The 27675-nt window shown below is 29.3% G+C and overlaps 2 protein-coding genes across 2 annotated transcripts in view; one reads left to right on the forward strand and one right to left on the reverse strand.

The window, feature by feature from the left end:
• Positions 1-351: 351 nt before the first annotated feature.
• LOC130826635 (uncharacterized) lies at positions 352-11443 on the reverse strand. Its single transcript, XM_057692206.1, has 4 exons — positions 11192-11443; positions 5947-6158; positions 4181-4451; positions 352-660 (listed from the first exon to the last, which is right to left on the reverse strand). The coding sequence occupies exons 1-4, from the start codon at positions 11441-11443 to the stop codon at positions 352-354; spliced, it is 1044 nt and encodes a 347-aa protein (XP_057548189.1).
• A 14209-nt stretch (positions 11444-25652) lies between these two features.
• LOC130827240 (CEN-like protein 2) overlaps positions 25653-27675 on the forward strand; it is a 3330-nt gene continuing 1307 nt past the window's right edge. The window contains exons 1-2 of the mRNA XM_057692904.1: positions 25653-25847; positions 27159-27220. Coding sequence (XP_057548887.1) covers positions 25653-25847; positions 27159-27220 — 257 coding nt within the window. The remainder of the gene's footprint in view (positions 25848-27158; positions 27221-27675) is intronic.

Raw genomic sequence — 27675 nt, forward strand, 5'->3', positions numbered from 1 at the left:
CAAACCACCTTCGATGGGTCATGTTTTTCTCCCATGATTTAACCAAACTTTGGTCGGAAATTAGTACGAAAATAGTCAGAAAGGGCAAGAAATTTGCCTCCTTTCCCATTTAAATTCGTCATAAATTTCTGACCACAATTATGTTAATCGGAAATTTAGTCAGAAAAAGTCTTAAATTCCGACTAATAGAAAGTAGTAGGAAATTCAAATGAAAATTTCCAATATTTAATTATTTAGTGCAACAAACAAGACGGAAAAGCTAGCCGATCAAAAATTAAAATCTATTAGGTGAAATTTGAAGTCAACTTGCAGTTCAGAACAAACATAAAAGCTTAAGTCAGAAAACAAGGCCTACTCCAAAGAAGGATTATCTCCAAACACAAGAGACTTGAAGATCATTTCACAGATGTTTTTATCATGAATGATAAGATGACCAGCATCAGGAACTTGATGTGCACATATCCATGGCAGTCTTTTTGCAACATGTTGTAGTAGCTCTCTTGAAACCATCCCATCTTCGTCCCCAATCCAAAGGTGAACTGAGCTATTTATTTCTGGAAACGGGTTGGGCATTTCTAATGGGTCGAATTCCCAAGACCCGAATGCTACCACAAAGTCCCGGTACATGGACTCATATATACCTTGTTGCTCTACTTTTCCCTGTCAAGAAACAATCATTAATTTCATTGAAAAAAAAAATCAGCTAGTTTTTTGAAAGACCGTCTCTTTAAGAGATATATCTTAAGTCCAACCCATTAAAAACTAATATCTATTTATCGTATTCTTAATGCCTATTTATATTATCCTTAATGCTTACTTATTGTATCCTTAATGCCTACTTTCAAGATCTTAAATGTCTACTTACATTATTTTTAATGCCTATATATAGAGGTTTTCATTCGGTTAATTGGGTCGGTTTCGGACGGGTGTCATTCGATTCGTTGTATTTTGGATTGGTTATATTTCGGATGCGTGTTACGACGAGTCATACTCGGGTCGGGTCGGTTAGTCACGGTGCGGTTGAAGATCGGTTATTCGAGCTATCGGGTTAGCATCAGTTCGGTGTCGGTTAAAGTTCGTATCGAGTTTCAATCGGTCTCGAGTTGTCATCGGTTAATAATTGGTTCGATTTTACTGGATGCAGATCGGATTTGGGTATTTTTCAAGTAAAATTCGGCTACGAATTGCGAATTACTAATTACTATTGATCGAGTCAGTATCAGATTAAGTTATTAGTCATTTTTTAATTGATAATAAGGTTCCTTTACTTAAAGCAAAATAGTGAAAATGCAAATCAATTAGTGATCATTATTACATTGTTACTTTTACTTGTTTGACCGGAAATTAAAATTTATAAAGTTCTATCAATTTTCATATAATTTGATTAAAAGTAGTTAAATAAACATTGACCATTGATTATTAACTCTAAACATATGAAACCATGTATTTATAAAATTTATTTTATTAAAATATTTATGACTTTATTAAAATAACTAATAAGATGATTGAATATGAGTCAATCATACTTCTATGTAAAAAATTAGTTCAGGTTTACACAATTCGATCTAAACTTCGTTCGGGTTAAGTCGATTTTAGCCGGATCGAGTTTGGTTTTGAGCATGATTCGGGTCGGATATGACTCGGGTCGGTCACTATTAAGTTCGGGTAATCTCGTTAATAGTTACATGTCGGTTAGAAAAATCGGTTACAGCTCGGGTTCAGTTTTCTTATTTTTGGTTGTCAATTGGTTGGGGTATAGCTTCGGGTCGGGTAACATTGGTTCGATAAACCTAAAAAGGAACACATTTTCGGATCGGTTTACTTTTATTTTCGGATCGAATTTTCGGGTCGGGTCACTTTTGAACAGCTCTACCTACATACAATATTTTTAAAAATATAAAATGGGCTTAAAGATGGTCTCTCACAAGAATTTGTGAAAAAAAAATACACGAATTCTTGTGAGAGACGGTCTCTTTAAAAGACCATTTTTAATTGGACCGGCCTATTATATATTTTTTAAAATATTGTAAGTAGACATTAAGAATAATGTAAGTAGACATTTACGATATTGAAAGTAGACATTAAGGATACTGTAAGTAAACATTAAAAACATGTAAGTAGTCATTAAGAATACGATTAGTAGGCATTAATCTTTAATGGAATGGATTTGAGATACGTCTCTTAAGAGACTATCTTAAAAAAATAACAACATCAATATCAAAGCGCTGTTTAAAACAGACCTGATGATCCGATATTTATTTGTCCTTGTAACTGAAATCGATTTGATCAATATTAAAAAACTATGGACACAGAACTTGATTTCAAACCGACTAGAAACATTTAACCCGAATCAACCCGATGACCCGAATAAATACCTCTAATCAAAGCCTTAATCCAAAAAGATTGAAGTCGGCTAAATAAGCCAAAATATCAGCTTAAATGGTCATCTCAAGAACGAACACTCTTAAAAGAAGTGAATTTTGGTTCATGATCATATTTTGAATTCTGATACAGTTGTTGGAAATTAAAATAAAGCACATGTGATCCTACATTGCATAATTAGGGAGAGGTTCGCTAACATATAAGATTGATAGATTACACCACTTAGTATCAAGCGGTTTTATGATAATACCTCATCAGACATGTGTGTAGTGCAGTCAACTCTTTGGTGTAAGTCTTGTTATGTACGAGCTCAATAATGACAATTTAAGGAATGATTTGCTAAAATAGAGTTAGAGTAGATAAAAATTTCGACTTTAGTATTCATTGAAAAATATTTCTCAAACTAGTGTTCTTGTAGGTAATGAATTTACATGTTTATATTTTTTCGTTTGGAGATTCCAAACCTCTAGCTTTTATTTGTTTATGTTGGAAGTATTTCAAAATCATAATACTCCAAATTAAAATAAATAACACAATAACACTTTAGTTATTTAGATTATTATTTTATTTTTTTTATATCCTTTAATTTTTTTTTTGAAACAACCTAGCTTTAAAAATGTACAATATAACAATGATGTAATTAAAAAACTTATATATTTAATTATATGACAATGCTATACATGTATTATAATGACTACAATGATAAATATTTATAGATTTAAAAAAGAAAAGTATAACAACAATTTTCTTCGAGTTGGTTTTCTCATCATCAATTAATTATTACAAGCTTGTGCATTAATATTCAAATCAATGAAGGAAAATTACTAGCATTAATTAGGGGTGCAAAAAATATTCGATCCCAATACATATATCGGCTCCGAATTAATATTGGATTTGGAATATTTGATGTCGAAATATCAAATAAATAGAATACTTGAATTTGGTAAAATAATGCGCAATTTCTAAAAAACAGACTTCTACTATTGTTTAAATAATTATTACTTTAAATTTTATGATTTTTTAAATAGTGTAAATAAATTAGCATATTACATAGTTATAAAGATTATGATTTTGAAGTACTTTCTAAAAAACAAAAGTTAAAGCCTTGGGGTCTCTAAACAAAAAAATATTGACAAGTAAATTTCATAACATACAAAAACACTAATTTTGAAATATTTTTTAATGAATACCAAAATGAGAATTTTTATCTTTTCTAACACTATTTTAGCAAATCATTACAATTTATGAGCTTTCTTTTCAAGGCTTGTACTGGTATTTTGATGTAGTGGTAATTTTTCAAGTCAGTTGTCATAAATCTATCGCTCGTAGCTTCGTCGACCGCCTTTATCCAAGTTTAGGACTAGTGCTTCCTTGGAAACAAACTACTTGCCATATTAGAAATATTACACTTTTATTTATCACTTTTTAATTTGTGATTAATTTTTAATCAATAAGTTAAAGGAACAATTATCATGAATAAAATAAATTTTTATTGATTTTCCTACAATAATACTAACTTTTAATTAATTATGATTAATACCACTTAGGACGTGTTTTCCTAAAATAATAACAACTTTTTTAAAACCATTAATTTACCTTTGTTATTTTGTCAAATAGCCTACTATAAATAAAAGTTAGCATTATTCTAGTCAAGTGATATTTTATTTAATTTATTTCAATGCAACTGATTATTAATATCTAATTTTTTATTACATATAATTAGAGATATTAACAATAAAATTATTATATTGAAGTGCGTAAATGACTTATTGAGAGAGTAAAAGAAAATATTAGGTACCTTATCAGAAGAAGGTAATTCTGACAAGAGTTTCACGATAGCCAAATCACTTTTGTTAAAAATTTTGGGGTTCTCCTTCAGAATAAGATCAATAGTAGGGAGTTGTAAACGTTGTTGTAACAGCCATGCAAATTTAGGGGCATAATGAATGAATCTTAGTCTCCATCGTTCAAGCAACGGTAGTTTGTTGAACACTTTGTTGCTTAGTTTAGCTGGAAGTGACGGCCACCAGTAATTAACGACCGGAACTACCAATGCCACACCTGCAAGCCTGCATCACAATCGTTTCTTCTGTCATAATTTTCTACATATATTTTTTTGGCAGCTAAAGAGGAATATATATAAAAGGAAAAACGTTTCCCAAACACGAAAGGAAAGCGACACTAAGCCAAACCCCAACAATAAATGCAAAAAAACAATAAAGCACAAACCTAGCTATGCAATGAGTCAATCCTTACATTTATCATCAAGCCTAATAAAAACATGAAAAAGAATCCTAGAGGCAATATGACAAGCAGAGGTACCCTTTTCTCCAAACACGCGCAAGTTCCTTTGTTGCAAAATTATCTTTATTCGGTAAAAGAGAAAATTTGAAGTTAGATACATATATATGGTCTGATTATCAGATGGTGGATAGTACTCTCTATTATTTTAAATTTGTTACAAAACTCCTATAAAGCAATTAGATAGAGAGGGGGGGAGGTTTGAATCCCAAGCTTAAACACGCAACTATTAAAAAATATCCTATATGTAATTTCACATCATATAATTAGAAAGAAGTTGAGTAACATATTAATTTGATAGACTAATACTCCTTTAATTATCAGTTGGTTTTAGGATGGAACCTCTTGAGTTTGTGTAATTGATCATTCTCTTGTGTTGATGTTTTTATATGTATAAGTACAATGACAAATTTATTATGGTATAGAGCCGATAGTTTTTGATTTTTATGACAACTTTATCTGACATTTCTATTTTTTACGCGTCCCCTTGCTGATTTCTAATATAAAAGCATTGAATAAGAGTTGTTTAATTATCACAAAATCAAACAATGTTTAGTAATTAAAATAGTTGAATTGAAACATGATCAGTTTTGTAGTATGAATCTTCATGCAAGCTAGATGTTTATATAAGTTTGTAATAATATCTTTAAACAAATAATCTAATACACTCATTGTCTTAACGAAAACAAAAACTTCAATTTCAAGTTACTTGCAATATATCAACTATTTTTGCCTTCCTTTTGTAAATCCTAGCTTCACCACCCATGCCTTTGAACCCAAATAAGAAATTACATATATAGATCGAGATTTCGATCATCAGCTTTAGTTTTTGATATGTTAGTTTTTTAATAATAGCAACTAATAGGTCATATAATTTTAATGTAGTTTATTCAAGAACCTGGATCGCTCTTTTGATGAACGTATTTTTTAAAGTACCACTTACATCGTGTCATGGAGATGTAAACAATCATCTAAGATAGTGGCAGATCCAGAAAAAAAAACGAGAGATGTCAATTTAAGTAAAATGCGCCTATTGAGTATTGATTTGTCCCTGGTTATATATGTAGAAGACAATACACTAACTAACTTATCTAGGGTATATTTACATGTAATATTTAATTTTATTTTAGATTTTAATGATGTCAACTGACTTAAGTGACATCACGCTGAATCCACCACTAATCCAAGGAGGATTAGTTTAATTAATATGCACATTGTTGGGAATGACATTTAAGAACATAAGAGGAAGAATCAGTTTTATACCGGTGAGGAATGTATTTGAAACATCCCCAAGCAATGTAAGATCCCATCGAAAGTGAAATGACATAAAACTTTGTGCCAAGCTTTAAATAATCAGCAAGTTCTTCAATATCAAGAGCATCACTTTTTGGAGAACGACCAGGATTTGGATCACTTTCAGAGTGTCCTGCTCTATCAAATGTTACCAGAAATATGCTCAACTCTTGCAACCATTCCTATTTTCATAACATCAATTAATTAAGCGGAAATCAAACGCATGGCTTAAAACGGTAAGTAATTGAAGAACTAATAGGACTATTTGGCAAATGGCTGTTAGCTGAAAATGCTAATTAGCTAGTTTGACTAGCTATATTTATTGGTCGACCAATTAATGAAATGCTATTCTAGCTCTGTTACCAACTAAAAAGTCAAAAACCAATAAAATAGCTTAGCAATAAGCCATTTACCAAAAACACACCCCCATTTGACAAAATGTGTTGGAGTATATAACATATCATGAGACATTTACCATTAGCTTAAGCTTTTTTTTGAGTTAGTTCCTTGACAAATTGTTTCCAATATATCATGTTTTTGTTGTCAATAGTATTGGCGACACGTTTTGAGTATAAACCGCTGTGTAAAAATGCGGTAACTGTTGAAGAAATAACATACATCCTTTATATTACGATTATGAAAAAGATCCATACAAAAAAAGTCAAATTTGAGTGGGAGAAATGCGGTAAACTTGAAAAATTCAATGGTAAAGATTTCGGATTTTGGGAAATGCTGATTGAAGATTATTTTTACCAAAAAAAAACTCTATCAACCTGGGAGAGACAAAGCTAGAAGACATGCAAGAAGCAGAATGGAAGCTTTTAGATAGATAAGCTCTCGGAGTTATTCGATTGACGTTATCACGCAATGTGGCGTTTAACATTGCAAAGGAAACCACAATGGTAGGTCTCATGAAAGCTCCCTCTAATATGTATGAGAAGCCATCAGCCTCTAATAAAGTTCATTTGATGAGTCGGTTATTTAGTTTGAGGATGTCGGAAGGTGGATCGGTAACTCAACACTTTAATGAACTCAATTCTGTCACAACCCAATTGAGTTTTGTTGAAATTAAATTTGATGATGAAGTATTAGCATTAATACTTTTATCTTCTCTGCCAGATAGTTGTAATGCTACAGTCACAACTGTGAGTAGGTCATCGGGAAGTAACAAGTTGAAGTTTGATGACGTTCGTGGTCTAGTTCACAGTGAGAAGATTCGACGAAGAGAATCGGGTGAACCTTCATCCTCTTCAGTACTGCATACAAAGTCAAGAGGAAGAAATTTAATCAGAAGGAATACACGCGAAAGATCAAACTATTGAGGACAATCCAGAGATAGGAGGTCAAAATCTAGAAATCCAAATAACTTTCAAAACTCAAAGACTGTTGAGTGTTGAAATTATGGAAAGATTGGGCACTATAAAAATCAGTGCAAGGGAGCACCAAAAGGCAAAGGAGTGAAGGCAGAGACAAATGTCACTTCTACTGGAGAATGTGATGATGCGTTGACATGCTCATTGGAGAGCAAAGAAGAGTCTTGGCTATTAGACTCTAGAGCATCATCATTCCATGCTACTTCAAATAAAAACTTTTTTGAGAGGTATATCCATAGAAACCTTGGACAAGTATACCTTGGTGATAACCAACTTTGTGATATTATTGTTGGGCAAGGTAACATCAAGATTAAGTTAAATGGGTCAACTTGGGAGCTAAAGGATGTCGAACATGTTCCCGACCTAAGGAAAAACTTGATCTGTTAGGCAGTTGACTCATGAAGGTTACACTATAATCTTTCAAGATGATAATTAAAAGATTTCAACGTGGGGCAATGATAGTTGCTCATGGTAAAAAGAATGGTACTCTTTATTTGACAGGTGGAGCGTGTTATTCGATTGCAGTTGCAACAGAGAATGAAAACTCCAAATTATGGCACCAAAGCCTTGGTCACATGAGTGAGAAAGGAATAAAGATCATGCATTCAATTGGGAAACTCCCTGGTCTAAAATCTGTGAATTTAGACATGTGTGAAGAATGGATACTTGGAAAGTAGAAGAGGGTAAGCTTTCAGACATATGGAAGAACTACAATGAAGAAAAATTGGAACTTTTTTATTCTGATGTTTGGGGACCAACAACCACCCAGTCTATTGGTGGAAAACAATACTTTGTAATTTTTATTGATGATCACTCTAGGAACGTATAAGTTTACTTTCTAAAATACAAGTCTGAAGTTTTTGAAGCTTTCAGGAGATGGAAAGCTAGGGTTGAAAATGAAACAGGTCTGAAGATTAAAAGGCTTAGGTTCGACAATGGTGGAGAATATAAGGACACCAAAGTTCAAGAAGTTTGGCTACGAGCATGGTACGACTCAGCATAATGGCATAGGTGAGCGGATGAACCGAACATTAACAAGAAGAGCCAAAACCATTCATATACAATTAGATCTACCAAAATAATTCTGGGCAGAAGCAGTCAATACAGCAGCTTACTTGATCAATCGAGGACCATCAACCCTATTAGAATACAAATTATCAGAGGAGATATGAAGCGGCAAAGAGATCAATATGTTTCACTTAAAGGTATTCGGTTGTGTAGCTTATGTGCATATTAGTGATAAAGGATGAAATAAGCTTGATCCTATATCGCACTTGGGATGATGAAAGTATTATTCGTTCAAGAGATGTAATTTTCAATGGGAGAGTCATGTACAAAGACAGACATAAAATTGAGAGTTATGACACAAATAAAAAGGAATCTACATTCATTGATGAAGATTGTGTCCCAGATAGTAGAATGGAAGAGTACACTGTAATAAGTACTCCGTAACAAGAAGAACAAATTGCACAGAGCAGTACATCGCAATCAAATGACATAAAACAACCTTCCAGTCCAACTCGTACACTAAGAAGAAGTACTCGATCACATGTGTCTAATAGAAATTATATGAATTATTTGTTATTAACTGATGAAGGAGAGCTAGAAGATTATCATGAAGCATCCTATACCAGAGATGCTAGCAAGTGGGAGCTCGCAATGAAAGATGAAATGCAATTCCTAATTTCAAACCAGACATAGGAACTAACTGAGTTACCCATAGGTAAGAAGGCCCTTCATAACAAATGGATATATCAAGTAAAAAAGAAGCATGATGATTCCAAGTGGTATAAGGCTCGACTAGTTGTTAAAGGTTTTCAACAAAAAGAAGGAGTTGATTATAATGAGATATTCGCTCCTGTTGTGAAACTCAATACCATTAGAATAGTGTTGAGTATTGTTGCAATTGAAGATCTTTATCTTGAGCAGTTAGATGTGAAGACTGCATTTCTTCATGGAGAACTTGATGAAGATATATACATGAACCAGCCAGAAGGTTTTATAGTAAATGGGAAAGAAAAGATGGTATGCAAACTTAAGAAAAGTTTGTACGGGCTAAGACAAGCCCCAAGATAATGGTACAAAAAGTTTGATAACTTCATGCACAAGGAAGATTTCCAGAAGTGCAACGCTGACCAGTGTTGCTACTTCAAGAGATATCAGTCCAGTTATATCATCCTATTACTTTATGTTGATGATATGTTAATAGCAGGTTTTGATATGACTGATATTATAAAGTTGAAGCATCAATTGTCAAAGGAATTTGACATGAAGGACTTAGGTCCAACAAAGAAGATTTTAGGAATGCAAATCACAAGAGATAAGAAGAAAGGCACTTTGCAGTTAGCTCAATCAAAGTACATCAAACGTGTTCTTCAGAGATTTAATATGGGTAATGCTAAACCTGTTAGTACACCGTTAGCGAGTCATTTGCGTCTATCAATGGATCAGTCCCCTCAGACATATTAAGAAAAAGACTATATGGCTAAGGTTTCTTATGCCTCAGCTATTGGGAGTTTGATATATGCAATGGTTTGCACAAGACCAGACATTGGACATGCAGTGGGAGCTGGAAGCAGGTTTATGTCAAATCCAGGAAAAAGTCCATTGGGAAGCTGTTAAATGGATTTTGAGGTACCTACGAGGTACAATTGATAAGTGTTTGTATTTTGGCAAAGGTGAATTGAAAGTACAAGGTTATGTTGATGCCGACTTTGGAGGTGAAATCGATAATAAAAAAGCACAACATGTTATGTATTTACAGTTGGAAACACAGCAGTAAGTTGAATGTCCTAACTACAGAAGATTGTTGCTTTGTCCACTACAGAAGCTGAGTATGTGGCAGTGACCGAAGCTAGTAAAGAGATGATATAGCTTCAAGGTTTGTTAGATGAACTGGGGTTCAAACAAGAGAATAATGTTTTGTATAGCGATAGTCAGAATGCTATATATTTAGCAAAGAATTCTGTGTTTCACTCAAGAACAAAGCACATTGATATTCATTATTACTTTATCAGGTCTCTTTTAGAAGATGAAGTGTTAACTCTTAAAAAGATTCTTGGCAGTAAGAATCCAGGAGACATGTTAACAAAGACAATGATGATCGACAAGTTGAATTTGTGCTCAAAGGCAATCAGTTTAGAAGGGGATGAACATTAGTAGAGTATCTACTTTCAGTGGGTGTGAAAACAGATTGGAATCAATCTTCAAGTGGGAGATTGTTGAAGAAATAACATCCATCCTTTATATTACGTATCATAGATGAGGAAAACCTAGAGAGAAAATATCATTGTATTTAGAAAAGCTATAAATTAAGCATTGTATTTTTCATTTCAATGTATCATAGAAAAATATCATAGAGAGAAAATCTAGAGAAGAAAAATAACTCCCAGAAAAGAGAGGTTGTGTTTTTGTTATTATAGTTTGGTATAAATAGCCATTTTTTTATGTAATTTATTTCTCCCTCAAATTTGATTCAATAAAAATTTTGCATTATTTTCTTAAGAGTAACGATCGATCGCGATAAGGGAATGATAATGTGGTAACAGGAGTGACGCAGTTAATAATCGTAACGTTTAAATATCGATCGAATCATAAGATATCCATTACATGACTCAAAACACGATTTTTTTACACCTTTATAATGCAGCTTATATCGTTTCATTTGCTTTAAAAACCTTTATAATGCAGTTGATGTTATGTGTTACAACCTTGCTTTACACTATGTATGAGCAGCAAAACTATTTTCGCCCAAAGTCGTTTTTCTTATAGTGAGATTAAAACCCTAGAACGAAAGAGATTTCTTTATGAACTTAAAAGTGTAAAGTGTAAGAAATTCTTACATCTGACAAAGGAATATAAGTGTCTTTTGAGGCAAAAAAACCATGACTCAAGATTACTTTGTATTTTGCATTTTCTTTGGTTGCTCCTCGGACTTTGTATGCTAAGTACCTTCCATCACTAAGTCTGATTCTTGGTGAAGTAACAGGAGGACCATTCACTGAACCACATCTTCTTGGAGGAGGTGGCTTTATTAACTTATACAAGTATATTGCACCACCCATGAGAATACTTAAAATAACTGCTACCAACATTTCTGCATTACATATAGGTTTCTTAATTACTTTTAAGAGTACATCTTAATTAGTCAAAATGCTGGTAAAGGGTAAAACAATCAAGCATAAACTCTTTTTATAAAGAAGTTTGTAGACTGGTGCGAACCAAAAATATACCAGGTATAACTTTTGATGACTAGTTTTTTTAAACATTATTTTGCGATTATGAGGGCTAAAAGAAACGAATTAAAACTAAAGAAAAAATAATGTAAATAATATTCTCTTTCACCCTCTTTTTTTGCATAAATTGCAAAATAAGTGAAATTTAGTCAAAATGAGAATTGAATTGGAAAATGAGACAAAAAAATAAATTATTGATAGAAATAAGGGGTTAAAATAAAGAAAAAGTAGAAGTTTATGGGAGAATATAACTACAAAAAAGGTGTAATATTAGTTGGATAAACTAAAATGAAACTGGTGCAAATTAAGATGCAGAGGAGTAGAAATTAATATTTGAAACCTCTTAATTTAAAAAGCTATGTGTAGTCAGTCGCCTTGCACATGTTTTTAGAACGTACTAATCTACTTATGTAAATAAATTATTATTATAAAGCATAATTAATAGTGAAATCATTAGCCATTAATTATGCTGTGCACTCAGCGGCGGATCTACCATGATATTACTGACGCCATTAACATCACTTAAATCCAAAATAAAATAAAATAATTAATACATGTAAATATATGGTAAATGAGTTGGTTAATGTATTGACTTCCATATATACGATTAGGGATCAAAACCCATTATATGCATTTTACTTCAATTGACATCACTCATTTTTTTCTTGGATCCGTACATTGATCATTTCCCCAATTTATCAATTGGTATTATATATGTTAAGCATGCAAATAAAATCTTTTAAAAAAATTCAGTAATAAAGAAAAAAATATAGAAAGCATTCAATACAAAATAAAAAGAAATCAACATTTCTAAACAAAAACAACAAATGGATGCAAGCATAGTAAGAAATTACTGAAAAGTTTCCAGTAGGCTTCTGTATGTGCTTCTTTCTTTTAAGAGTATAATCAGTATTCCAAGTTCTGTGTATTTCTGCTTCTTTCTACAACATTATAACATCTAACGGCAGGAATGAAGACTGAAAACAGACAAACATCAAATTCCCAAAAAACAAAATAAACTAAATGTCATGCATGCCACCCCTTCTAAACGGTTTCAACTTCAGATAACTCCAATTTCTTTTTAAGTTACGTTATGTTATGCATAAAAACCATGGTTTCATTTTAAATTGTAACTTTTATTTATAAAATGATTAATAAAAAAATTTGAATATAATAAAATGTGGATAATGCAAGGGTGAAATCAGCTTAAATTTAAATTTATATATTTTTAATTTGTCAAAAATTAAAATTGAGTCACTTTAGATCTTAGTTAACAAACACAACACGCAATAACAAATTTAACTTTTTGCAACATTGGATTTAGTGGCATTAAAAAAATGCCATTAATTTATTTTTTAGTGCAATAATTATTAATTTTTATTTTATGTTTCGCTATAAAGTGATTTCGTGACACTTTATTTGGTCTTTAGTGGCATATGTAATTCTTACTATAGTCTATAGTGGCATTTACGATAAATGTCACTAGATCCTATGTCGTAAAAAGCTTTAGTGTGATTTTTTATTATGCTGTTAAAGGGTCTAATAAATGTCACTAAATCCTCTATATATACTATTAGAAATTTAAAATAGCGACATTTAAATTAAATGTCGCTAAATATAACCCACTAAAAGCAAATTATGTTGTAGTGACATAAATTTGAGTCAACTTAAGCTTTTAATTGAGTCGGTTCCTTGACATGGTATCAGAAGCAGCGTGACAAGAGATCACAAGTTCAAATCTCACCCATCTCTTATTTAAAGTGGAAAATTTAGCGTCGTATTTGAAGAGGGTCTGTGTTGCATCACACTTCTACCTAGCCCAATGTGCTCTTACGTGAACGAGTGTATTAGAGTATATTATATATTTTAAAGCCTCAACTATCAGCATAAATTTTTAATTGGGTTGAATTTCTTGACAAGTACTCTAAATTCAATTTGATAAGTGGGATATACTGCAAAAATAATCGAAAATGTATGATGAGTATTTATTTTCAAGATATAACGTTAGTCGTAATGGCCGGTTTCATTACATTCCTGATTCACCAGTGAATAGTAAATGTCAGCAAGTTACTCATGATCGTACCGGTGTATGTCGTTTATAGAAAACTATGATCAGTCACTGCTCACTAGTAATATATTGCGAACGTGATATCAAAATAAAGTAAAAGTCTTCTATGGACATGGTCCACACTATTTTAGTTTGCACTAACATGAGCTTATTATGTAAAAATACTTACTATTTTAATATTTTCAAATCTAGGTGAACGCCATAATAGTGTGGATTAATTTTATACAAGATAAAATTAAAGACCAAATTTCGTTTATAAATTCTTGTATAAGATGATGTCAGCGTAAAAAATGCATAATACATAAATTATACTGCCTAATAATACATAAATTATTACTCCTAACATATAAACTTCTTGTTATAAACTCCTTTAAGGTAAATTCTATTTACATTTGAAAAAATAAAAATCACAAAAGAAACAAGAAGAAATGCTTAAAACGTAAATTATGTAAAAGAAAAAGGAGATTTTGATGCGACATGTGTGTTGATGAGTAGGGACAGCAAACCGTAAATTTATTGGGGTTTTAAAGAGTTGTAAAATTTTAAATGACAACTTTATAATAATTTATGATGATTTGGCAAAAACTTATTGGTTATTTAAAGAATTGTCTTGAAAAATTTTGTTTATTTTACGTCGTATTTATAATAAATATTTCTATTTTATTAATAAATTTAACATATTTATTTTTGGATTAATTTTTTATATACGGAAGAAAAAGAAACTATGTACAGTCGATCACCTCGCACACCCTTCAAGACCCATTTGATTATTTATAGCTTAGGTGTTTTAATGAATGTCTACTAAATACTAATGTAAGACTAGATAATAAATTTGCTCTTTTATAAAGCTTCTCTTACAAGATTAATTTTAAATTGTTTATAATAGAAAGCATGAGAATTTGTTAATTCAAGTACTCCCTCCGTTCCATTGAATTTGCATTATTTTTTATTTTGGTCTGTTCCACTTAATCTGCATCATTTTTATTTTTGGACAATGACCCACCACTTTCTTTTAATCTCATCTACACATTTTAACTCTTTTTTAATTTCATTCACATAATTCATTCTCTCTCTTCATTTATTACCACTCTCTTAAAAAAACACTAATTCCTCTTTGATACAAATTAAAAAGAACGGATTAGTACATCTTATTTTTTAATCAATTTTTCCATGTGTACGTAGTAGTTGTCCAACATCCTAACTTATATAATGTAGGAATTAAAGATTTCTTATTCAACCCAAATTCCATTAAGCTACTAATTTTTTCTATTAAAAATTTATAATATCATTCATATATAATTAAAACATCAATGAAAAGGAAGCTTCTTTTGCAAACATAATTTAAAATCTTTTTTTATAATTAGATAATAATATGAGTATCTTGCATAAAATAAATCTTACTAAAACTAATTATCTGCCATATAAATCCATTTCATTCAAATATTGGTGATTTTTTTTTAATATTTTTACTTTTAGAATTTATCACCCTCATACATTGTTATTATTAGTTTATGTTTATGTTATTACATTTTTTATATATATTTATATACTTACATATCCATATATTACACGGACATATATACTAATTAATTACAAAACTTCAGTTGTATATATGCTTGATGGAGCAATTTTGATGGGCTCGTACATATTTGAGAAATGATGAAATACTTTTAGGCAGACCTATCAAATTTAAATCTGACTTAAAATTAATTTGAAGAACAATTGAAAATGCTTTTTATATACTTGAAAAACATCGACTAATTAATTTAAAAATCAACCCAAAAGTTAATCCACCCGGAAGCCCTTGAACAATTCTTTTTGACGTCCAATTTTTGGTAATCTTCTGTTTCCAACTATTGGTACTTTTTTGTGGGTTACCAACGTTTGAGGTAGGCCTTGTTGGTGCTTTGCTTTGGTAGTCTTCTCCTTAATCTCAAGATGTTCCCGGGTTCTATAATTTTTGTTTATTTAATTAAAACGAAAAACTAAAGAGATAGATGACATATTATTCAAATGAGCTAAGTCGTGTATGTATAAGACCGTTTCATTGTGAGATATGTTCATACAAAAGGCCCATTAGTAAAAGAACATGAAAAAGAATAAAAACTGAATTCTCACTTGTACATGAAGCGATTATTTTTATAAAATAACTAATGTAGAAACTCGTGCATTGCACGTTTCTTAATTTTAGCATCAACATATATAAACATATGATATTAAAAAATAAAGTCAGAGATATTATGCAATAGAAACATTCAATGTCACAGTTATATGTCTAAATTAACTCTGTAGTTTTGGAAATTGATAATAATATATTATGCAATATATATTATATTCTCTAATTTACTCAATTTAACTATAAAGAAATGCTAGTCAAATATACTTTAATGATAGAGATATTGGTGAAGATTAAATTTCATGCTGTTTTTCTTTAGCCAATAAATGATTTACATTTGGTAAAATCTCTTTAATTATGACACTTGGAATTTTCCAAGTTTTTTAGTATAATGTATGATTTGAACTGATCCAATTAAAGTTGTGTTATGGTAAGACGACCTTAATAAAGAATTAGTATATTCAAAAGGTTAATACTTTATTTGGATACAAATTAAAAGTGAAAAGAAAGAAAGAGAAGAGGAAGGGAAAGAAGATGGACTACCAGAGAGAATGGGAAAAAAAAAAAAAAAAAAAAAAACAGAATAACGTGTATACACGTTATCCGTCATAATTTGCTCTGTTAATTTTCAAGTCAGAAGTGCAAGTGCTAGCTATTCCTACTTTTTTAATTTGGGATGCAAATGAATTTTTTTTGTACAATTATTGATTGATTCCGTTAAACTTATAAACATACAATTTATAGACAAGTGTTTATATGGTACATGTATATATATTTATTTACATTTTTCTTGAAAGTCAAAGATAAGAGCAAGAATCAAGTAAGATGACATTAATTAAATATTTCATTTCGAATTACAATTATCATTGTTAAATCTTTACCTTTCGTATGGTTAACCAGACATTATTACACAACTAGTATAATATCTGTGCCATGCACGGAATATATAGCTTTATGTTTGTATAAAGTTTTTTATAATTATATTTCTCTTTTTGCAATTTAAATTTTTCGAATCTTAGCTTCTTTTACCCATTAATTATGAGCATTGGCAATAAAGATAAAGATATACTTCACCCGTATGGTTGAGCATATTTTTTACAGATATCTATATGACTCTTTATTTTAATTAAAGAAATACTAACTATTTAGATTCACTGTATACACTAGATATACTTAGAGGCTAAAAAAGCAATCAAATGAAAAATAAAATTCAACACCTTTTTATCAAATTCATATAAAAACCTCTTCCCGAATTTCAAGCCAAAAATACAAAATTCAAATTTTGATTTAATCATAAAAGTCACAAATTCATGATATCTCTTTATCAATTTTAAAAGCCCCTTCACAAACTTTAAATTGTAAATCATAGTTTTTGAAAAATTGAAATGAAAAACCCCAAATATGCAAACTTTTAGATCGAAATTTACTCAAACAAAACATAATCACACTTATACCTTGAAGAAGTTTAAATTTATTTAAATTCTACTTGGCAAATCTCCTTTTTGTCTTCAAAAATTCCCAAAACATATCAAAGAAATAATCATTCAGAGATTTTTGAAAATAAAAAGAAAGATACATAAATGAAAAAAAGAAATAAAAATAAAAAGGTATGCATATCTGAAAGAAAGTTTATGGAATAAATATAGTAATTATTCTTTTTGAATAGTAGTTTTCAACGGAAGCTTTTGAATTAGCCTAATTCTCCCTTTAAGGGATATGCAAAAATTTGTTCTCAAACTTATTTTGCAAGGTACACATGACATCTCCTTATCATTTTTCAGTTTTTATTCTCAATATGACACGTATCATAGCAGTTGTTGTATTAGATAATTATATGATATATGATATGATATAATATGATGATATAATATGTATAATAGTTTAATCAACTAGGTATTTTAATCATGTGATTAGGTTTGATTCTCAACTTGATTTATTGGATTTAAGATTTAATTTTATCTTGTCATTTAGTAATAGAGATACTTTAGCCTAAGTCCTAATAAAAATAACTAGCGAAAATAGATATGATAACCAAAAACGTTTGTCGCTTAAAGGATAAAGTATTTACATGTTAAGCAGAAGGTTTGGGGTTCAACTCATACTGAGCGTAGGTAACAGCTGAGGATTTTTTGACTGCGCACATCCTTTGTACTCCATCCTTGAGGAGATATTAGGAGAATCTATTATCTTTACCTTTAACTATTAAGTCTTATTTTGAATAATTTATTGGTGTTTTTTGGTTGATTTTCGCTTGTGAGTATGTGACATATTGATTTGTCACAATGTAAAAATTATTTTGAATAACCTTTGATGAATAACCTTTAAGTTAAAATATAAAAAGTTGTTATGTACAAGCTTTTGATTGGTCCACACGCTTTTTTCTCCAATATACATTTTACAATACATATCTAATTTTACAAAGCGTCTTTACAAATGATTGTTTTATTCTTCTAGAATAAAAATGAATGTAAAAGTCAACATGTCCACTTAATGATACAAATCATGTAGCCAACTGAATTAACCAAGTACCCATAATGACCAACAAAGCATTTCCTTTATTATGTAAGTTTACTTGTGAATAACAGTAATTAGCTTAGTTTAGGATCATGTCCCGTCTAAAATATTTCATGTAAATGAGATTCTAGAAGTGTTATGAGCGGGGTCAATTTAGGTAAAGTTATTCTTGTCGGTTTAAAATTAAATTTTATGTCTATATTGATTTTAATATAATTGTAAATCCATCTTAAAGTCAATTTAAAATTGAGTTTGATTACCAAGTCGAATTAATATCGGATTGTTGGGTATGTTTTGAAAACCTTTTTGCGATCCTAAAAGGAGTTTACTCGTGGTTCATAAGCAAGAGTAGGTTGTGACTTTGCCTTCTAGGACATAAGCTCATCCACTCATTTAATTGACTTTTTTGAAGTTATGAATGAATCTTGGTCATGAATTTTGAAGAAAATAAAGTCAAAAAAGCTGTTAGGTCAGATGGTATACCTATTAAAGTATGAAGATGTCGAGGGACAATCGAAGTAATATGGCTAACCGATCTTTTAAACAAGACTTGGGAAACAAATAAGATGTCCAATTACAGGAAAAGAAGTACTCCAGTGCCAGTTTGCAAGAGTAAAGGAGATGCCTAAGATTATTCTAATTATCGAGTAATAAAACTCATGAATCATACTATGAAGTTATAAGAAAGAGTGATATATATGCGAATGAAGAAATGTACCTCCATATTAGATAACCAATTTGAAATTATGCTTGGGAGATCTGCAATGGAAGCAATTCATTTAAAGAGACAAATGATTGAGTATTATAGGCTTAAAAAAGAGACATGCACAAGGATTTTTTATTGGCTTAGCAAAAGCATACATCTAGGTATCAAGAGATGTACTTTGGTGGACAATAATAAAGAATGAAATTCTAGTAAATACGTTACTAGAATGCAAGATATGTATTGCGAAGTAAAGTTAAATATTAGGACATGTGCAGGGGTAATATAAGATTTTTCAATCACAGTTGACTTTCATCAAAAGCCCTTTTCTTTTTGCAGCAGTGATAGATGAAATAACTCGATTGATACAAAGAGGAATGACTTAATTCTTACATTAAGCTCTAATTATTCCTTTTGTATTACCTTAGAGACATCAAAAAAAATTTCACCATTTCCTCCTCCTTTCTCACGGCTTATTGGGGAAATTTCATCCAAGTTGCTCGTCCTTTATTGCTTTAATTTGTGAGTATTGTAGTCTTATCTTATTTATGTTATTTATTTAATTAATTTACGGTTTTTTAAAGAAATTTTAACTTACAGAAGTTTAAATCTGAAATTATAACTTATCATCGTTAGGGAATAATTATATATGCGTTTGATGATAAGTTTTTGAGTCAGATTTGTGATTCATGAATTGGTACGTAAAAAGCATGTTTTTGTAAGTTTTTATAGAAAAGAAAAAATTAGGAATCATACAATTATTTACTTATTTTCCTATAATAATACTAATTTTTTTATTAACTATAAATAATACTATTTTAAAGGGGTGTTTTTCTATAATATCCCTAAGACCCTAACATGTTAAAACTCAAACTATAGGATATTGGTAAAATAGTTAATAAACTAAAGTTGGTATTGTTCTAGAAAAAAAACCCCTAAGTTAGTATTATTCATGGTTAATAAAAAGTCGGTATTGTTGCAGGACATTAAATTAATAAAAGCTTGTATTATTCACGGTAATTTTTTTTGTCTAGAGTAAATTATGGGATTATATAATTATATTTCATACTTTTTGTGGTTATAACTTTCAGATTATAATATATAGATTTTTATTGAGTTTTATTCATGTTAATCTTTTTTGGTAAAAAGTTGTTATCATGAATTCAATTATACAAGGGATCGGATGTATGACAATGATGAAGTTATGTAAGATAATGATGGAATTTGGACATAAGTATTTTTTATATGTTAAAATTTTCTAAAAATTTTGGAAAATCCCATAGATTTTATTAATTGGTAGAAAAATCAACATTTCAGGCACTTAATGGCATTAGAATAAACTAAAAATATTGAAGTTACTCTATAAATTATGAAAATTGATACTCAACGATTTTTATACCATCAAAACTTTGAGAATTGTTCTTTCTTTTATAATGTACCCTAAAAACTTAATTTAGCTTTATAATATATATTGCATTATTTCCAAAAAACAAAGCAAGGGTATTAACAAACTAGTATGAAAGATAGAAAGTTGAAGCTTAAGAGACTTTAAAAAAGGGCGTGGAAGACCAAAGATGACTTGATGGACAAGAGTGAAAAATACTATGAAAGATAAAGACTTATAATTTGATATAGACGAAAATCGAAATGAATGGAGAAGAAAATTATGTGAATGACCATTAAAACTGATATATTAATTTATATAGTTTGAACTCAATAATGTTTTATATCAAGGGGCTAACATTAATTGTTTAAGTTATTAATTCTAATTTTCTTTTTCCTTATGCCCCAAACTAGTTGTAAATGTAGCATATTCCATCTAGTTTTAAGAGAGTGCCACACTTTTTTTTAGTAATCCATCTCTTTTACATTGTTATAATTTTCTTTTATAAAATTGGCTCTTCACTTTCTTTTGTTCTTATTCGCACATATTAATTCTCTTTTAATTTTATCCATATAATTTAAATAATCCCATTAATTTTTTAGTCTTTGTAATTTATATAATTGTGATAATTTCTTAGAGTAAAGAGGAAAGGGGGAATAACTAGTTGTAGCATAATCACATTAGTTTTTAACATTTTAAATATATGGTCACATCGAGTCCACTTACAATTTATTATAATCTTCTGTTATTGCAATAATAAAAATTGACACATATGAAGAAATTGATAAGGACTACTAAATTATGTTACTAGAATTAAAAGTTAAAGAGTTATAGTCATAGTCATAGTCATTGTCAAGTCATCAATTCATTATTTTTGTATAAAGTCAGGGTCCAAGGATAAAGTAGTGGACAGATCATACCCATACTCCCTCCAATGAGAACAAAGCTAGAGAAATTTAAATACATACACTCAATTAAACCCCAAACAAAGCAAGCCCTTCAATAAGAGGGATGAGTGACAACGAAAACATATAAGAGAAGCTACTTACAAGTCACAACACAAGCTGAAGTAAGATTAAAAGTTTGAGAAACTTAGAGAAATGTATGGATAAGAAATAAAAAATCTAATGTAGACATAATACTAACCAAAATAAAAATATTGCAAAATTAGAAAAATATATTAAAATGAAAAGTGTGACAATTTTATAAGGACAAATGAGTAATATACTCATATATACTACATCACACAAAGCTCAATTCCCGTGTAATAATTAACATTGATTTATACAATTTCACAAAATATAGAGGCTATAAATACAAATGGAATTAGCATATGTACTAAAGAAACGAAAATACATATAAATCAATTAAAATTGTGGTTGAATCCGAATCAAATGGGTGGCAATTAAATAATTTATAACATTATTAATATAAGAAATTAATTTTTAGCATAACTATGATATTGAATTAGTGTAATGACAACATTAAGAAAATGGGTGGTATTATTTTCCATCTCTAGTAATTCATTTATGTCATATACTAGTTTAAGAAGCAAAAAGAGAAAAACAATGAATCCCTTTAATTGAAATGACGACTCATCACTAAGTGACTAATTCCATCACTTTTAATTTGGATATTTATTTTATTATTGGTGGAATTACTTTATATTTCATAATTCTATGTTAATCAAGGTTTAATCTAACCTAATGATCTCTTGGTTGTATGATGAGATTCTTTTTCATAAAATTGCACTCTTTTCCTTTAGAGATTTGCCTCTTAAGCAAAAGTTTCTAGACTCTATAATAGCTTAAGAATTTTATGCAACTTCTAATAAAATTCTTCTTGTCTGGATATTTAAAAACGCGAAATTTTCATCAATTTAAGTTTTTTTTTTTTTTAACAAATAAAGTATATTTTTTCGGTTTCATTATACTTGCAACTGAATATCACCATCTGTTGTAAGTATTCCAGAATAGATGTAATATTTTAAACTACCTACGTATTTGCAACTTTTATATAAGGGGTGTTTGGAAAATTACTGATAGCTAGTCACTGATAGATGATTACAGTGGCTGATTTGATCAGTTAATTTTATTAACTAGTTTGCCTAGTTAATTTTGAACTTGCTGATGTGAGCAGCTTGTTTAAAAACAATTTACTCAAAGTAATAAGTTATTTCAACCAGCTAATTTATGAAACATTAACATTTGATGATTTGACCATCCAACACTCTATTTATATTAAAAGTTAAAATTACCTAATAAACTATTTTGTCAAACTCCCTATAAAAAAGTCACCTAATTTTCAGGCTTCAAAACTTTACAACTCTAAACGTTGAGAGTTTCAGACATAATAATTTTGTAAAAATTACTCAGAATAATTCAACATTTTACAGATGTTCCTATAGTTATCTCAAATTTTTATTAAACATGAATAATCCTAACTATAAAGGGTGCTTGCTAATAATGCAACAAGGTAAGCTCTTACCTATATAACAAGACATTTTCTATAAATAATTTAAAAGTAAATATAAGATTAAATTATTAAAAAATATTGAAAAATTAAAAAAAATTAAAAAGAAAAATCAAATAAGTTTAATTTTTGATCTTAGCCTTTTATTTTTGATATATATGACTTTTGATTTTATTTTTATTTTTTCTTTATACCAATTAACCTGTAAAAATCGGTCACCATTTTAGTAATAATGTTTTTGTGTAAGTGACCTTAAAATTAGGATTATTATGGTTAATTAAAAGTCCACTTATTGTGGGAAAATCAATAAAATATTAAATTACTCCCTCCGTTCTTTTTTGTTCTTCCACTTTGGGTTTTTCACACATATTAAGGAAGATAGAATCTTTTGGTTGTAGTGGGTATTATTTTAATTAAATAGTAGTGTGAAGTAATGATTGTATTGGAAGTATGAGTTGTAGTGGGTATTATTTTAATTAAATAGTAGTGTGAAGTAATGATTGTATTGAAAGTATGAGAGAGAAAATAATTATAAATAAAAGAAAAGGGGTACATTAAAAGAAAAGGGGGGGTTTTAAGGGGTGAAAATGGGATAAAAACTTTCTAAAAATAGAAAGTATTCTAAAGGTGAAAGAACTTTTGAAACTACCCGTTATAATAATGTGGAAGATCAAAAAAGAACGGAGGGAGTATTCTATATAAGTTTTAACTATATGTTTGGTTAAACACTTAAAAACTTGGTCAACTCTTCAAAACAAGCTAAGGGTTTGATGTAATATTAAAAACACTTATGAAGTTTGTATATCTCATGCTTATTGATTATATGTTGGCATAATAATAAGTTTAACTCAAATTAATAATTTAAATCAAACAATATAGATTAACATCAAATTAATTTTAAACTTTACCACAATTGCAAAATAAAATGGTGGAAACCAAGAAGATTAGATGGCTTACAACTCAATTGAATGGTGCAACCGTGCAAGTACACCAAGAATAGCATTAAAGATAAGAATACTCATAAAATGGATCTAATATACATCAAACAGAGTGCAAGCTAAGCATATTATCCCCTAATCCTTACGTACCACTTCTTTCTTTTTATTTGTATCATTAGCTCACGTGCATACCACACGCCTATTATTTTTAGGGTTAGATGTACATACCCCAAAAATATAACTTGTATTGTCTATTTATTGAGCATGTCCTAAGTTATTCCAAAACATAACCATCAAAGATGATATGAAAAACTAAAATGAGACAAACTCAAACGAGTAGCATTCACAATTAGTATATAACATATGCCTTAAGTTATTGTAAAATATAAAAATCAAAAGATGATATGAAGAATTAAAATGAGGCAAACTCAAATGAGTAGCAATCAAAAATACATCATCATCAACTTAATATCTCGTTTGTAATCAGAGTTTGGGTCAGAGACGGTGACAGATAATTCATATTCGTATTCCCTTCAAAGAGAAGACAAGAAAATGCGATTCATTTTATCCCAAAAAAAGTAAGAGCACTGCATAAACACTACAACAAATTTAATTTTTCGCGACATTAGATTTAGTAGCATTAAAAAATGTCATAATTTATATTTTTAGTGTAATAATAATTGATTTTTATTTTAAGTTTCACTATAAAGTGATTTAGTGACACTATTGTCGTTCTTTAATGGCATATATAATTGTTACTATACACTATAGTGGCATTTATGAGAAATGTCACTAGATTCTATTCAAAAAGCTTTAGTATTGTATTATACTGCTAAAGAGTTTAATAAATGCCAATAGATCCACTATATATTATATTAGGAAATTGAAGTAGTAATATTTAAATTAAATGTCGCTAAATATATCTCATGAAAAGCAAATTATATTGCAGTGAGATAAAAATTAGAATGACATAATTACATCAAGAATAAAACTACATGCAGAAAAACATTAGTAAAACATTAGTAAAGGGTTTTTTCTCCTTTCAATAACTATATTTATACATTATGATTATTCAACCTTTGAAACACTACGCTTCGTTTTCACGAAGAAATTATAAAATTGGACCAACTCCAATTCAATTGAATCGTATTCAGTCTCTTGAGAGACCGTCTTTTTGAGAAACGTTTTTCAGGTCCAATCTATTAATTATTGCCTATTCTTACTCTACATTTTTCTTTATGGGTTAACCCAATTAAAAATGAAGCGTCTCTCACAAGAATTTGTGTAAATAAAAACTAATAAAACCAAAATATTTATAATTCATGTAGAAGATAAGTTGACAAGAACAAAAACTTAAATTGTCTCTTCACCCGAGTGAGAAATGGGTCCCTTGTCTTGGCAGTAGAGGTGTTCAAACAAGACCAAACGATCCAATATTCATCCGACTTTGGTACTGAATTCAATTTGACCCGACTTAGAAAAGGATTTATAATTATGTAAAAATTAATGTGGACACATAATTCAATTTTAAACCGACCTAATATATTTGACCTGAAATCAATCCGATGACCCAAATAAACACCTCTAATTGGTACTATAGACGAGGATACCAAAATGACATACACTAAGAATTTGTAACAAATAATATTAAGTACACTTTAGATTGGCCATTTTTCAATTCTACGCACAATAAACTTCTTAGGCCCTCATTGATATATTTTCTTTTACATTATTCCTTTTTGTAATGAAGAATAATAAGAGCTTTTCTTGCCACTATATATACATAATGAGTTCATCTCAACCAATGTCATCTAGACACCCTCAAAGAAAAACTTAAAAACCATAATTAGTTTGATATATAAAGGGCTTTGAAATGGCAAAATCAGACCCTCTTACAATTGGAAGAGTAATAGGGGATGTTATAGACCCTTTTAGCCCAAGTGTAAGAATGTCTGTTACTTATAACAACAAGCAAGTGTATAATGGTCATGAACTCTTCCCTTCGTTGGTCACTCTTAAACCTAGGGTTCAAGTTCATGATGGTGATATGAAATCCTTTTTCACTTTGGTATGAACTAATTTTTTACTACATGCATATTTTTATGTTTTTTTTTTTATCCTTTTTGCATTGTTTGGATAGAGTAAAATAGAGAAAAAGAAATGGGAGAGATTCAGAAGGATAGTAAATCCTTTGTTTGGATAACAAAAAGAGAGAACAGATATTTGGACCGAGAGGGGTTTTAGAGGGAAAACATGGAGAAATTTTGTTAAATACATTCACTCCTATAAAGTGAAAAGATTTGGATAAAAAACACTCATTTTCTTTTGTTTTTTTTTCTCTTTCTTTCTAAACAAACAAGATGCAGTTTTTCTTCTTACCCCTTATCTTTCTTTTCCTTCTTACACTTCCCCTTTCCTTTTTTTTAATTTTTTCTCTTATTTTACCATACAAACATAGTGTTGAAGTAAGAAAAGATGATTGACCTCAAATAAATCTTTTGTAAGGTATCTCCTATATGAAATATTAGAATGTGAATATATTTTTAGGTTTGAACCATCAAACTAAATTTATATCACGCGGGAATAGAAAATTATTACTTAAAGCACAAATTACAATTATTAGATATAGAGAAAATATAATAGAAAAGTAAATATGCAATAATACCAAAAAAATATTTGACAAGGGTAATATATTTTTGGATTATTACCCTCACTACATAGTCGTCCCTACTTACCAAATAAATTAGCATAACAAATAAATTTATTACAGCCTCAGAATATGTCATACATACTATATTAGTATGATACGAGTACCTTGTTTGTCACTATATAAGTACATATAATGTCTAGGGACGAGGTATGAATCTTGGGCCTTAATACTTTTTTTGGTCCTATTAAATACAATATCACGATTTTCATACAATACAATATAATATTTAAATTAATAATATTTTTAATTACGTTACATATAAAAAAGAAAATATGTTGATAATTAAAATATTTTGAATTAATTAATAAGCAACACGATTACATATTTTCTTATAAATTAGTGAGAAAATTTGAGATAAGATTAACTGATAATATAATTAGAACAGGAGGATGTATGAGATTTGAAATATTGCGTTTTGACTAAATCAATTACATATAATATTTTAAAAATTGCAAATAGTTTTGATAAATTAATATTGAATAATTGAATAATTAATATTGACTAACTCAAGCTTGTATTGATTAAAGTTTTATTTTTATTAAATCTTATATTAAAAAAAGTAAAATGTTAGCTGAAATCATTTGAAGTTATCATCACTTAATTAGTGATCACATACATATATAGTAATAGACTTAATTGTTAACTGAGAAAATTATGTTCTTTCTGTAGATTATGACTGATCCAGATGTTCCTGGACCCAGTGATCCTTATCTGAGAGAGCATCTGCACTGGTATCTTCCTAAATTAAATCCTTTCAAAAAAAATATACGCAAATTTTATGTGAGATCGTTTTATTGTGAGACGAGTCCATACAAAAGGCCCATTAGTAGAGAAACATAAAAAAATAATAAAATTTTAATTCACACTTATATAAAACTTAAATAGTTTGAGCTGATCCAATTAATTAAAGTTTTCTTACGATAAAAAGACCTCAATAAAAAATTAGTGACAAATATAACATACTTATGGATTATATAAAACTCATCAACCAAATTTATACTTTTGATCTTTTCCAATATCTTTACAATTCAGAAAATTTCACTTTAAGCAGTAGGTTTCTAAGATATACATAAATAATAAAATAAATTTTTGTGCTATTTTGTTAGTTTTGTATTATAGTAAATTTTTGATATTTATTTTTTATAATTTTTTTAATAGAAGTATATGTTTAGAGATAATGAGTGTC

This window comes from Amaranthus tricolor, chromosome 11, assembly GCF_026212465.1.
Source record: "Amaranthus tricolor cultivar Red isolate AtriRed21 chromosome 11, ASM2621246v1, whole genome shotgun sequence".
Lineage (NCBI taxonomy): Eukaryota > Viridiplantae > Streptophyta > Magnoliopsida > Caryophyllales > Amaranthaceae > Amaranthus > Amaranthus tricolor.